Raw genomic sequence first — 14,673 nt, 5'->3', positions numbered from 1 at the left:
TGGGGATATGCCCCGAGGAAGGAAGCACCTGATCAGTGGCAAAAAAAATTCTGCAGTGTCCCACATCCCACAAGGATGTGTTCAATGTCTGCATGTCTTCGCCAGCTGCTGCCCACGTCTTCTGACATGGTGCAAAACCTTTTGGAAGCAATTGCAGCTCCCTCACCGCGCTCAGTGCCAACGGAAAGAATTGTGTCCCTGCATAACCTTGAGGCAGGCAACCTGTGAAGAGGCATGACAACACAAGCAGTTAATGAATAGCTCTGAATGGGATTGGTACAGCCTAGTCCGCTGTACTTTACTTTCTTTCAACCAGAGGCGGGAGATGACGAAGGCCTGTTCCATAGGTTTATGTTCAGCGGGATTTTGTAATAAAATAAGATAATAAATATTTTGGAGTTGTGGAGTTTTAAATGCTCAGTTTATTTCAATCACAGTAATTTCCAATTTAATTTAATTAAAATGAATGCCTTGTGGTACTTGTTTATTTAAATACCCTTTTGCATGATTTTAAAGTGCCATTTTGAGTTCACCCCTCTCCCCACCAGTGAAAATTCATTCTAATAATAATAATTTATTTATTTATTTATTTATTTATACCCCGCTCATCCCCAGCCACTCTTGGTGGCTTCCAACAAAAGATTAAAAATACATTTAAACATCAGTCATTAAAAACTTCCCTAAACAGGCTGAATAATGAATGTTTTATACTTTCCCACAGTCCAAGAGGAGACAAAAGGGCAGGATTCCTACAGTAATTTCCCTCCACCTGGCCCATGAATTCTGTCTTGGAGTCCAGCTCCTCCCGTCTCATATGTCAGTGGGCTGGGAGGGGAGTTCCCAGTCAGGTCATTTACTCCCCTTTCACCAAAATACTACATATTAATGACCCGCCGTCTCCTCCCTTCTGCCTTTCTCTCTGCTCCTGTTGGATCTAAAGATTTAGTCATTCAGGGGCTGGCGGGCCCCCACTTTTCATCCAGCTAGCCTGAAGACCTCGACATGGCTAGTTTTTTGGGTAGCCTCAAATTCTGCTTTCTCCTCCAAACCATCTCTTTCTCCCTGGCACAATTGGTAAGTTTCTTTTTTACCTATGATTCTACTGGAAAGATGTCTAGGTGTGGAGGGTGATCCAGATGGGGTGGGGGGTGGGGGCCTTTAAAACAACAAAACTTGTTTGCAGTTTGGGATCCAGTGCTGGAGGACAATGTCTGAATAATTAGTTTTAATACACTATCTTTTCTTTCAAGCTTAAAATAATGAGGGGAACTGGCACAGCTTGATTGTTGGGGTTATAAAACATACTCTTTTCTTTTCTTTTTCTTTGGCTGGGTCAGGGGAGGAGAGAAGAGCTTTCCTTTTATTCCTGGAAAAAACTGTTTTTTGTTGTTTTCAGGGGTCTCCCTGCGCTTCTGCACTGAGGCTCCTGGGGAATTTTACTCCCTGGAAGTGAACGGGGAAGAGATTTGTGGAAGCAATGTTGTAAGAAGCAAAACAAAAGTGATTTCAAATGTCTAAAAGGGATCTCACATTATACCTGTGATATTGAGTAAGGTGGTAGTAAGTATTACGGCAGGAAATGTTGCCTTGGGCAGAAAAACATCTTGCCTTTGGGAACCAAATTAAAAAGTATTTCTGTGGATCTGTCTTTTGGGGCAAAAGATGTGTTATTATTATCCTGATAGTGATGAACAGGATATGTCCAGTGACTGTTACTCTCTGCGGACTGCAAACAAAAGGAGCTGAAGCAATTTGGCTGGTCATCTGATGATGGCAATGGGAATGTTTTAAAATAAAAATCCAAGTCCCTGGTTAATTCTGAAAAGAAAAAGAAAAGCAGTTTTTGAAGCTGTGAGCGAGAGAAAAGACAGAAGATAATGCTTTGAGTCATTTGGTGGTGGTGGTTGGAAAGCCCTTGATTTGCTGAATATTGGGTGTCACCTTAGGGACAGTGACATGCAGTTGGAGATACACACAGTCATTTCTACAACTTCTTTTTGGTGTGGAAAAGAACGCAGGTCCTTAACACAGAGAAACTTCTGCCACCCTTTTTGAGGGACAAAGGGGGCTATTCATTCAGCGAATGCCTTCAGGAAGCTTCCATCCCCGGTGACTGCAAAGCTGGTATTTTATAAGTTCAATGCCTTATTTATGAATATGTACATATATTATTTCCATCAGCCCAGACCCTACAATGTCACATTTTAAAGTAAAGAGAAGTGGGGGAAATAAAGCCAGAGGCCTCAGATTGCTTTAGGATGTAACTGGACTGCTTTGTTTTACGTAGTTCCAAGGCTCACAGGGGCCTGGACTCAATTTGCTGTATTCAGTGCTTTTTTTTTCCTGGGGGGATGCATAGCTACCCCTAAACATTTTGTTAATCTTTGTACTTCTGTCCATTTACTGGATTTATTTCCCCCGATTTGAACTGTAAAATGGTGGTTTTCTTGAGCCGAAATGAGAGCACCCTTAAACATTTTTTAAGAAAAAAAGCACTGGCTGTAATCATACATGGAGACGTTTAAGATGATCCTTACTAACCAAACCACATGGTAAAACTTCAGACAGGAATGCTTCATTTCATTTCAAACAATGTCAGTCTAATCATCTACCATCCAAACCCTTAATTAAGAATACTGTACTGGTTGATCTAGCAAAATGTAAGCACTTTGAAATCTCATTGATTTCAATGGAATACATTTACTGTGCATATGCTTAACCCAACTGAAATCAATGGAACTGCAAAGTGCTTACATTCATCATTCCCTTAGCATTTATTGTTGAAAGCACTTCACATGCTGAAACTCAATCAGCCTTACTTACTTATTGTTATTACTTGCTATTATTTATAGCATGCCATCATTGGGGGAAAACACAGGCCAACCCCCGACGGCTATAAACATACCAAAGGATCTGTGCTTTCATAGTAGCTCCTTGTTTTACACACAGTAGTAATTCTCGGGCTGACTTATTACTGTCTGTATTCAGGTATGCAGCCATCTATTCAGAGTAATTATGCATTGAACACGTTAGAATGTGATTCATTCATATGCTGGCAAATTCAGGTTGTGCATTTAAAGGTGATTTGGCGCTCTTGTGCAACAAACCTGCCTCGGCCCAAAAGTGGGTATTTTGTGATAAAATAATGTTATGGGGAAATGGGGGATAACACTTGGTGCAATGTCATCTAACCTCCCCATGAACAAATCAGGATGAATGCTCTGGAAGCACCCTAGTTTCAAAGGAATTTGAGGTACCAAATCCAACCAGAGTTCTGCACAACTTCTGCATGTTTGTTCAAGCTAGGTTTTAAATCTCACAGAGCCTTTAATTTAAAGCACACCAAAGTTGCCTTTGGGTACACTATGTGGGGAGTTGATAATGGAGAAAAATGAAAGCAGCAGAACACATCACGAAAGCCAAATTTTGCAATTTGGTGGTGGGGGAGAGGATTTGACGCACAAGAAATGCAATGCCACCAAATGGCATAGAAATGTTCTAGGTCTTCCTTACCCTTAGAAACATGTGATTTGTGAGTTATCTTATCTGCAGTAACCACAGGGGTCACGTATCCTTTTACCGCAATGAGAGGCTTCAGTCCTGTAGTGTCTTCCATTTTTGGGCCAAAGATGTTCTCGCTGCAGCCAGCATCCTCCTAAGAAGTTCCTTAGATTGGGGAGTTGCTGTCTGATCTTCCCACAAATTCAAAAGGCCACGTTGCAGAGAAACTTGAACGGAGCATTTAAAATTGGTTGCTATTACTTAAAAATGGATGCCTGAGAGCATTGCCGCAGCCCAATTTATGAAGCTATATGTGTTGGACAAGTAGGCAGCTCATTGAGGCCAAATTCCATGCTGTCTTAAGATCCTGTGTCCAATTCTAGGACACCCTGAGATCTGAGAGGAAAAGGAGGAGGAAGCAAGATCTCTTTGCCTTTACCTGGTTGATCAAAAGGGCTTCAAAGCTGCAGCCAAACCCTTTTCTTTTTCCAAACAAAATTCTGTCTGTCTTTCGTTGTCCTTTTGCATGGGCTAGCAGATTATCCCATTTTACCATTACAACAACCTTGCAAAGTAGTTCAGACCAATAGATGGTGCTTAGTCTAAGGTTGCTCAGTGGTTTTTCTGCCTGCTTGAGGGTTTTAACCTCAAATCTCCCGGATCTATCATGATCTGTACCATATCCCTCATTGTCACCCTGCTTTTCAATGGTTGGCTTCACCTATTTTCAGGTGAGGTTTTTTGTGTGCAATATGAGCAGGCAGGGGGGGGGGCTGCGGCAAATCTGTCCACACCTCTGTTTTGCAACCCAGCTCTCTGGGGAAGAGGTTGAGGCTTTCAATCTTTGGCTTCTCTGGGGTTTTGATGTGATTGTGAGACAAGCTCATCCAGCTTAGTTGGTTCTTGGTTTTTGGTCACCTTTTTCTTCACCAAAATAACTTTGCTTCTTGTTTGATTTCTCTCCTTAGCAAGGTCCTCCAGGAGAACCTGGACCACGAGGGCCCCCGGGTCCGCCAGGAGTGCCAGGCGCTGATGGCATTGATGTAAGCACACCGCACAGGAACCTGAGCAGTAGAAGGGATGGTGTGTCTGTGTGTGTGTTGGGGGGAGAGATGGTTTGGGTACAAAAGAAGGCATTGTATACAGAATCCCAGGTGCAGTGCCCTTCCAAAACGGCTAGAGGGAGTCAGTGGGCTTTGCTTTCTCAAATCTGATTTTCACTACAGACCAGAATCTGATTCATTTCCAAGTGGTATTCTCTCCCCACAATAACACCCTACTACCATATATGGACTTATGTTTAAAAACCATTCCCTGGAATGCTGGGGAGGGCTATGGCGAGAGTGGGGGTGTTCATTCATTGCTTTTATGTATCAGCATTGCCTTTTCCTGGGTGGTGTGTGTGTGTTTGTGTGTTGGGCTCTTGTTATTGTTTAAAAGCTGCCTAAAGGGTGTGTGTGGATGTGGTGGGATGGAAGGTGTTGTGTATTGAGTCAAAGGATTTTATATCTGTATTATTATTGTCTGTATTTGCATTAGGATAAAGTAACTGCCTTTTGGTTCCAGAGGGTACAGCTACTATTGGTTCATTTAAGCTGCTGTATTTGGATCCTCTGTCTTATTGGTTTCCTCCAAAAGGCAGCACTGTGATTGCTTGATATTGTTCCCTCCAAAATGTATCCCTTCCTAGCTAGTCCCCTGTCCCTATAAATGTAGCTTTCCTCTCCTCAGTCTTCAGCCTTGTTCACTGTAATAAAGAGCTGTTACTAGAGAACTGTCTCCAGCATGTTTTGTCAAGAGAGCTGAAATCACAAACCCCACGTCACAACAACTGGCGACGAAGGTGGGATCCGGAATGCTGAGGAGCGGTTAAACACAACCCTGCCTCAGAGTCCGGATTGCATCTGAGAACAAGACTCACTGGCCAGCTGAGAAGACGACCCTGCCCGCTAGGACAATGGAGAGTCCAAGGGTATTGGAGCCCTTCCAGCCATCAGAGCCCCACACCTGGGAAGACTACGTCGAACGCTTCGAGTTCTTTGCAGTGGCTCAAGGGATCACCGATGCCAGCAAAAGAAGGGCCACATTCCTGAGCTACTGTGGGCCCAAGACCTTCAAGCTAGCCAAGGCATTACTTGCTCCAGCGAAGCTGAGTGAGACATCTCTCAAAGATATTCTTGCCTGCCTAACAAGCCACTTGGCGCCTACTGAGACCAAGATGGCCCGGCGGATGGAGTTCCATAAGAGGCAGCAGCATGCTGGGGAGTCTGTATCCACATTTCTGGCTGAACTCCGGAAGCTCGCTCAGCACTGCGGCTTCCAAAATCTGGAAGAGACTCTCCTGGATCGGTTTATTGGTGGTCTGAGCAGCAAGAAAGCCAGGAGACGCATCGTGGCTAAAGAAGAGGTTACCCTTGCTTCAGCCTTGAAAGAGGCCACCGCCACGGAGAATTATGAAAGAGAGGAGCTTGATGCCAGTCGCAAGGCCACTAAGCCACAGATAGAAGTTGCGCATGCCATGGACGAGCTAGAGGCTACTCCGAGCCAGAGCCCAGTCCGTGGGGTTGAGTCGGTGCGTCAGGCCTGCACAGTGCACAGAGATCGCCGAGGCAGTTGCCCAGGTTGTGGCGGAAACCATGAAAGGAAGAGTTGTCGTTTCAGGGATGCTATCTGCCGGACGTGCGGAAAGACGGGTCACATCGCCAGGGTCTGTAGATCGGCGGCGTCGGGAGCGACAGGAGCACCTAGACTGGAGCATCGCAGACCGCCCACAGCAACTCGTTTTCTAAAGGACTGCCACTACGTAACGGAGATCAACGGGAGGGCCGTGCAGTTTCCAGCGCAAGGCAAGGCACACGTCAAGGTGAAGATTGAGGGTCAGCAGTGCGACATGGAGGTGGACTCCGGATCTGCATTCACCATCGTGTCGGACCAGACCGCGAAGACATTCTTCCCCAGGGGTAAGTTGCCCCCTCTGGAGCCCTTTCCGGCAACCTTGCAGTCGTACTCAGCAGGCCGCATCCATGTTATGGGAATGTGTGCCGTGAGAGTACAGTTCCGGGACAAACAGGCTGTACTCAAACTGGTGATTGCGAAGGGCAGTCGCCCCAGTCTCCTGGGCACTGACTGGTTCCCTGCCCTGGGACTGAGTATCTCAGGGCTTAATTCAATCCAAACCTGCCCTGAGATGAGTGAGGTATTATGCAAGGAATTTGCTGGTCTCTTTAATGGAAAACTGGGTTGTTATAAAGGGCCCCCAGTTGACTTCGAGTTGGACCCCGGGGTGGCTCCAATCTGACTCAAACCAAGGCGAGTGCCATTTGCACTGCAACCCAAGATCGAGGCAGAGCTGGATAAATTGGTCAAGCAGGGAGTTCTCTCACCCGTGGACTCTGCTAAGTGGGAGACTCCAATCGTCACGCCCCTTAAAGCAAATGGGGAAGTCAGGATATGTGCAGATTACAAATGTACTATCAATAAGGCACTCAGGGGAAACTCATACCCCATTCCAGTCGTATCACATCTGTTGGCTAAACTGGCTGGGGGCAAGGTGTTCGCCAAAATTGACCTGGCACAAGCTTACCAACAGCTGCCAGTAACCCCACAATCAGCGGAAGCACAGACTATTGTCACACATAAAGGGGCGTTCAGAGTTAACAGATTACAGTTCGGAGTTTGTGTGGCCCCAGGGATTTTTCAAGGGCTCATGGAACGCCTGTTAAGAGGTCTGCCGGGGGTCTTGCCATTTTTTGATGATGTTTTGATTGCTGGAAAAGACCCACAGGAACTGGTTGCGCGTGTCCGTGCAGTGTTGCTCAAGTTCAAGGAGGTGGGGTTGCAACTGAAAAAAGAAAAATGCAGTTTTGGGGTGCCAACTGTGGATTTCTTGGGGTTTAAAATTGATGCATCAGGCATCCACCCCACAGATGCTAAGATTAAGGCCATCATCGAGGCACCACGACCACAGAACAAGACGGAGTTGCAGTCATTCCTGGGACTTATTAACTTTTATCATTCGTTCTTACCCCAGAAAGCTTCGGTAGCTGAACCATTACATAGACTATTGCAGAAAAAGAATGTGTGGCGATGGGGGCGGGAGCAGCAGAAGGCTTTTGACTCCTTGCGAGGAATGCTGAGTAGCAGGAGCGTCCTTGCTCATTATGATGAGTCAAAGCCGCTGGTCCTGGCATGTGATGCCTCTCAATACGGTCTGGGGGCTGTGCTGAGTCATAGGGAACCGGATGGGTCGGAGAAGCCCATCTCTTTCTATTCCCGTACGTTGTCGCCCACAGAGCGCAACTATGCTCAAATTGATAAAGAGGCACTGGCTATTGTGTCCGGAATCAAAAGGTTCTATGATTATTTGTACGGTCGCCATTTCTCCATTGAAACGGACCACAAACCACTGTTAGGGTTGTTCAACCCAAACAAACAAACGCCACAAATTCTCTCCCCCAGAATGTTGCGTTGGTCAATATTCCTGAATGGGTTCCAGTACACCTTGACCCATGTGCCGGGGAAACAGTTGTGCCATGCTGATGCGCTGAGTCGATTGCCCCTTCCTGGCGGGAGCAATGAGGATCCTGCTCCGGCGGAGCACATTATGATGCTAGAAACACTTCCGGGGGCTCCTGTAACAGCTACGGATATAGCTGAGAAAACTAGGAAAGATGCTGTTCTCTCCCGTGTGCTCACTTGGGTGGGGAGGGGGTGGCCAGGTGGTCCGCATGAAGAAAAATTCAGGCCTTATGCGACAAGGCAGCACGAATTGTCCATGCATAAGGGTTGTCTCCTATGGGGAGATAGGGTGATCATCCCAGCACCACTGAGAAACAGGGTTATTGAGACGCTTCACATGGGACACCCGGGAATGGTCAGGATGAAGTCGCTAGCCCGATGTTATGTGTGGTGGCCTGGAATGGACCAGAACATAGAACAATGGGTACGAACATGCAAGGCATGCCAAGAGGTGCGGCCAGAAGTGGCCAGAGCACCAGTCCACTGGTGGGAGCAGTCCAGGACTCCCTGGAGCCGGCTGCACATAGATTTTGCTGGGCCATTCCAAGGGAAGGTCTTTTTGGTTATCGTTGATGCATATTCCAAATGGTTAGAAGTGGCGATGGTCCCTAGCATGGCATCAGCTGCCGTAATCAAGGTGTTGAGGCAGCTGTTTGCTACCCACGGGTTACCTGAGACCATTGTATCAGATAATGGGGCAGCTTTTGTATCCCAAGAATTCAGGGCATTCTTGGCTGATAACTTTATAAGAGGGGTCACATCCGCGCCCTTTCACCCATCCTCCAATGGACAGGCTGAGCGCATGGTAAGAACAGCCAAAGAATCCATTGCGCGCTTAATGGAGGGTAACTGGTCGGCTCGCATTGCGCGAATGTTATTTTTGCAGCATGCGACGCCGTGTACTGCGACGGGCAAGTCGCCAGCCGAGCTGCTCTTAGGTAGAAGACTGGTAACGGTGCTGGATTATGTCCACCCAGATAAAATGCCAAACCGTAATTCAAGAGCAACCCCCCAGGCTGAGACTGACACAACAAGGTATCTCGCCCCTGAAGATCTGGTCTGGGTGAGGAACTATTCACGAGGTCCGCGGTGGGTGGCCGGTGTGATCACCCGGGCTAGTGGACCTGTGTCCTATTATGTGACCTTGGAAAATGGGCAAGTTTGGAAGAGACATATAGATCAGCTGAGGCGCCGGGCGCTCAGCAGGGAGGAGTCAGATAATTCATCCCTGGCTAATGACGCACAGCTGCAAGACCAGAGTGAAAATGGTCCAGAGGTACAGTCACCAGGGGCTTCAGCAAATGAACCAGGGTCTGCTAGTCCTCATGATGACGAGGTACAGGTCGGGGACCCTGAGATGTCTGGGACTCCATCTGTTCCTGATGAAACCCCTATAGCAGCCCCTCCACCACAGGTAACACCCAATCCAGAACCTGCAACACCTGTTGTCAGGAGATCAGGTAGAAGTTGTAGGACCCCACAGTACCTGAGGGATTACGTCTGCTGTGCTCACTAGGGGGGGAGGGGTGTTGTGTATTGAGTCAAAGGATTTTATATCTGTATTATTATTGTCTGTATTTGCATTAGGATAAAGTAACTGCCTTTTGGTTCCAGAGGGTACAGCTACTATTGGTTCATTTAAGCTGCTGTATTTGGATCCTCTGTCTTATTGGTTTCCTCCAAAAGGCAGCACTGTGATTGCTTGATATTGTTCCCTCCAAAATGTATCCCTTCCTAGCTAGTCCCCTGTCCCTATAAATGTAGCTTTCCTCTCCTCAGTCTTCAGCCTTGTTCACTGTAATAAAGAGCTGTTACTAGAGAACTGTCTCCAGCATGTTTTGTCAAGAGAGCTGAAATCACAAACCCCACGTCACAACAGAAGGGATGGAAAAGTGTAAACTGGGGTGGATGATGATGATGTGGAGGGGAATCTGTTCTATGACACCATGATCGTATGGGGTGGGGCCTAATCCAAGTCTTCCACCTCCCTTGCTCGTAACCCTTAGCATGCCTATGTGATTCTGGGATTGCAGTGCAAAATCAGAACAGGATATCTGGATTGCCCATTGGTAATACAGGCACATTTGACTTCCAGGTGCAAGTTTCTAGTCCTTATGGCTGCAGACAAAAAAGATAGGAGTGGGTGAATTTTTGACCCCCTACCATGATGACTGTTTGTGGTTCTTCCCTTCCCATGGACTCATCTCTAATTTCCATCTCTTAATTTTAGAGTCTGTACAGGTGACCATAACTCATAACCATACTGACTTCTGAGATGCACCAGGCCCCACAGCCCACAGCAAGCAGTGTGGCATGTTTTCCCTGCAATCATGTGGACTAGACACTTTATTTTAAAAGAAAACAAAACTTAGCACTTTTGCATTGGCCTCTGCATAATCTCAGTTTGTGTGCCAATTTTTCTAATAACGCAATACCCCACACCTTTGTATACCAATAGTCTATATCTACTTCCCTCCATGTCTCTCCAGTGATAAGTTTATTTTCTTTCAATCGGTATGATTTTGTGCCTTAATGTTAATATCCAGGAGCAGGGCTGGCCCCCACCAACAGCATTACTAATAGTTGCTGTTTTTAAACTTTTCCTCCTGTTGATGTGTCTTCTTTAGAGTGGACCCCTGCCACTCTGTAATGGGTGAGACATATTATATTTTGTATTACTAAGAAAAAGAGAGAGGGGGGGGGGAAAGAAAGAAAGAAAAGAAAACCTGGAAACTTTTGTTTTATTTATGAGATTTATCCCCCACTTCTCTTCAAAAGCAAATCTCAGATCAGGTTACAACAATATAAAAGGCATTAAAAAATGTTGTTTAAAATACAATTGTAGATTTAAAATGCAATTAAGGCATATCAGCACACCCATCTGCATTATATGACATGTTCAGAAGGCCTATTCAGAGTAAGTTTGCCAGGTCAGGACTATCCCAGGCCCTGAGAGTTCAGGCTCCCAACCTGCGACCTGGGGTCATCCCCAGTGTTGATATGGGTCGGTGATGCCACAGGGGGCAGGCTCCAGTGATGCCATTGAGCATGACACATTAAGCCATAACCACAGTCGCTGAGAGCATGCCAGTAAATTAAAAACTCAAATGAGCAAATATATCACTGCTTAGAAATTAAGATAGAAACCTCAGACACCCTCCCTCTGAGAGTCTATGTAGTACTTTGCAGCCGGCTCCTGCCAGGCTGACGCTTGCAAGCTGCATGCACAGTCTTCTTAATAAAAATGTTTCTTTTAAAACTGCTCTCACCCACCTGGGGTATCAAGCCTTCCACCTTCTACCTGGGTGTGCCAGGCAAAACAGCCTTATTTCAAAGGCCTGCAGATAGAGGACTGTCTTCAGCTGATGCCAGCCAAATTGATGGAAGGAAGGTGTGCTGCAGCTGAATCTCAGAGCCCAGACAGGACAATGAGGAGAGATGTTCTTTCAAGTAACCAGTTCCAAAGGCTGTCTGGGTCTTTGCACATCAAAACTAACACCTTGAATTGGTTCCAAGGAGGCAGCCTATACATATATTTCAGGACCAGGGGGCAGATTTCCAGCTGCTTTGACAGTGATCATTTCAAGAAGTCAAGAGGAACATGCTATTAACCATTTCCCCCTTTTTCCCCTCTAGGGCGATAAAGGCCCACCAGGAGCAGCAGGGAGCCCTGTGAGTATCTAAGCAAGCGATGCCAGCAGGGGTTACGTGGGCCTACAATTTGTTTATAGTGCAAACATAAGTATTAATAAAAATCTGCAATCACTTTCAGGTTACATTTAGTACCTATCTCCCAGATTTGTGTTGTGTTGAACTGTCAGAATTAGGTCAGAGCCCAAAATATGATGCTTATGAGAAACTGCTGTTGTGGGAGGCTTAAGACCCGTTTTGTAACTGTTGAAAAGCAAGGATGGCCTTCATTTTACTATGCATTGTTTGTAAATACTGTAGTATCAGACCTTATCCCTGCAAAGCTGTGGTTGTGATTGTGTGGGAAATCAGACAAATTACTTTGAACTAAAAAACAACAACCCACCAGTCTGCTTCAGGGGGTTGGGGGACCCTCCAGAGCACACATAGGAGGCATGTGGAGAGGGAAGAGGAAGTTTCATTGCGCAAGTAGAACTGAGCTTGCAGTGTTGGACAGAGCCTTTTTGGGCCGGCCCTGTGAACATCCTGCAGAATGGCAATGTGCAACTGTGATGCTTTCACTTTATTTTCTTCCTAAGAACACTTTTAATTCCTCAAATGTTTCTGTGTAACAGGGGACCAAGGGAGAACCCGGCCTTCCAGGTCCAGATGGCCCTCCGGGGAAACCTGGGATTGATGTGAGTACAAATGGTTGTCCTTCTTTGCCCACTCCCAATCTGGTGTGATTTGCATGCTTTGCTAGTGCAGTCAAACCGCGGTTGCTGAACATAATCCATTCCGGAAGCCCGTTTGGCTTCTGAAATGTTCCACAACCGAGATGTGGCTTCCGGTTGGTTGCAGGAGCTTCCTGCAACCAAGCGGAAGCTGTGTCGGATGTTCAGCTTTTGAAAAAATACAGTATCTTAAAACCGGAGCATTTGCTTCTGGGTTTTCGTTCGGGATCCGAGGTTTGAATATTCATTTTCAGCCTGTCCGTGGTAGGCTTGCCATATTTAAAAATGTGAAAACCCGGACACAAACGTTGTTGAGCTTTTTTGGGCAAAGTTGTTGAGCTGCAGAAACTGGTTGTTTTGCACCAGACTCAGGATACTTTAGCAACTCATGCTATATATTTGCTTATTTGTCACCCCTACTTCCATGAGACATATTAAGACAGGGGAAATCTTCCGTATTTGTAAGACTCCTGGCCCCATTGCCCGAGCCCCCATCCTGCCTGCACGAGGTTGAGCATTGCCGATGCCTTTTCTTTGCCTGCTCTTTTTGTTTACTTTGCAATCGCCTGCCCTGTGCTGATTTAAAAAGCAAAGAGGGTGTGTTGTTTTGGTTAAAGATATACTAGGAAAACACTATTGTCCTCAGTTACATCTTGAGCTGTTGATAACACGTCAGTGGCTGCAGCAGCGTGTGAAATAGCAAACTGCGTGCTCTGCTTGGTGCCGCCGTGTTCCTGCATGTGCTGTTAGAGGCAGATGCACTGCCAGGGAGATGCAGCCGCCTCCTGCTCAGAGATTGAACTGCTAGCTAGAGATGTGGGGGCTGAAGCCAGAAGAACTGCAACTTGTGCTATCTTTTTGTTGTTGTAAAAACGGCACCCCCACATCACACACCATCACTCCCAATGCTAAACCTTTTTATTTATTCACATCATTTTTTCTTTTTTAAGAAATAAGCTTTATTTTCCAAAACTATAAACTATAAATACAGGTACAAAAGAAATAGATAGATAGATAGATAGATAGATAGATGAAATAAATGGGGGGAAAGTACAAGAGATGGAGAGAGAACACATAAATAGAAGTACATAACATTTTTACAGTATTCCCAGAATCTGAATCTGTGGTTTAGCATTTTCCTGTATTTTGTGACACCAATCCATAATAAAGGGACTCCATCTCTTATCAAAAGACAGTTGTGCCTCAGTAGTTGAGCGGAATCCGTTCGACTTCCAAAATGTTCAGAAACCAAAGCTCCTGCAGCCAATCGGAAGCCACGGAAGCTCCGTCGGACATTCGGCTTCCAAAAATAGCTTGCAAACCGGAGTGGTCCCTTCTGGGTTTGCGGCGTTCGGAAGCCAAAACGTTCAGGAACTAAGCTGTTCGAAAACCAACTACAACTGTAGTTATCTGTGTGCCCACCTTCTTATAATAGTCCTCAGCTTCAGTGTCTGAACAGTCTCTCATGCTTTCAGAAATATGGTTGGCTGCTTCCACCTTGCCACACTTCCTGGAGTGCTGCTGTTTCATATTCTACTACTCTGAAACCCGTCCAGTAGGAACTGCTGGGTAGGGGGAATGGACGCTTATATGTGACCCTTCTTTTAAAAATTTAAAAACTAGTGTGTTGGCTTGTCAGACTAGGACCTCAGAGACCAAGGTTCAAATTCCTACTGGGCCATGAAGCTCACTGGGTGATTTTGGGCCAGTAACCAACTTTTAGCTTAACCTACCTCACAGGGACGTTGTGAGGACAATATAGAAAAGGGGGAAACCATGTACACCACCTGGAAATCTATGGAGGGAAGCTTACATAAGGAATGTAATAATAAAAGCAAACACATAAAGAAATAAACAAAATAACCCTTGGTCACCTCATATATTTAAGGTAAGAATGGAAAGGACAGAGTGGATGGGGAGGCATCTAGTTTGCCCCCACCACAAAAAAAACCTGGCTGTGCCTGTGATCACTGGGATTAGTACCAGAAAGTAGGTAATTTAGGAACCTTGGTAAGGGAATGCACATTTGAGGTCTTTTTGAGAAATGCCTTCTGGTTTAGATGGCTAGTTATACGCACATGCTTGCATTTCCACAAAAACTTTATTTTACACCTGCAGTTTCTATTTCTGGATGCTCTGCAGCTATGGCAAAGACAGGGGCGTCACAAGGGGGGGTGATGGCGGTACGCCCCGGGTTCCATTTGGGCTGCACTGCGTGGATTGGAGTCGGCGGGGGGGGGCCAGCGATACCCCGCTACGTAACAGCGCAGCGGGATGCTGTGCATGCGTC

The 14,673-nt window shown here is 46.1% G+C and overlaps 1 protein-coding gene across 1 annotated transcript in view; it reads left to right on the top strand.

Annotated features, from left to right (window-relative positions):
• Positions 1-937: 937 nt before the first annotated feature.
• Positions 938-14,673, top strand: part of COL9A2 (collagen type IX alpha 2 chain) — a 53,532-nt gene continuing 39,796 nt past the window's right edge. The window contains exons 1-4 of the mRNA XM_035121188.2: positions 938-1,074; positions 4,470-4,544; positions 11,656-11,691; positions 12,285-12,347. Coding sequence (XP_034977079.1) covers positions 1,003-1,074; positions 4,470-4,544; positions 11,656-11,691; positions 12,285-12,347 — 246 coding nt within the window. The 5' untranslated portion in view covers positions 938-1,002. The remainder of the gene's footprint in view (positions 1,075-4,469; positions 4,545-11,655; positions 11,692-12,284; positions 12,348-14,673) is intronic.

This window comes from Zootoca vivipara, chromosome 6 (assembly GCF_963506605.1).
Source record: "Zootoca vivipara chromosome 6, rZooViv1.1, whole genome shotgun sequence".
Classification (NCBI taxonomy): Eukaryota; Metazoa; Chordata; class Lepidosauria; order Squamata; family Lacertidae; genus Zootoca; species Zootoca vivipara.
The sequence above is the reverse complement of the archived record's forward strand: the minus strand, read 5'-3'. Positions and strand labels throughout refer to the sequence as shown.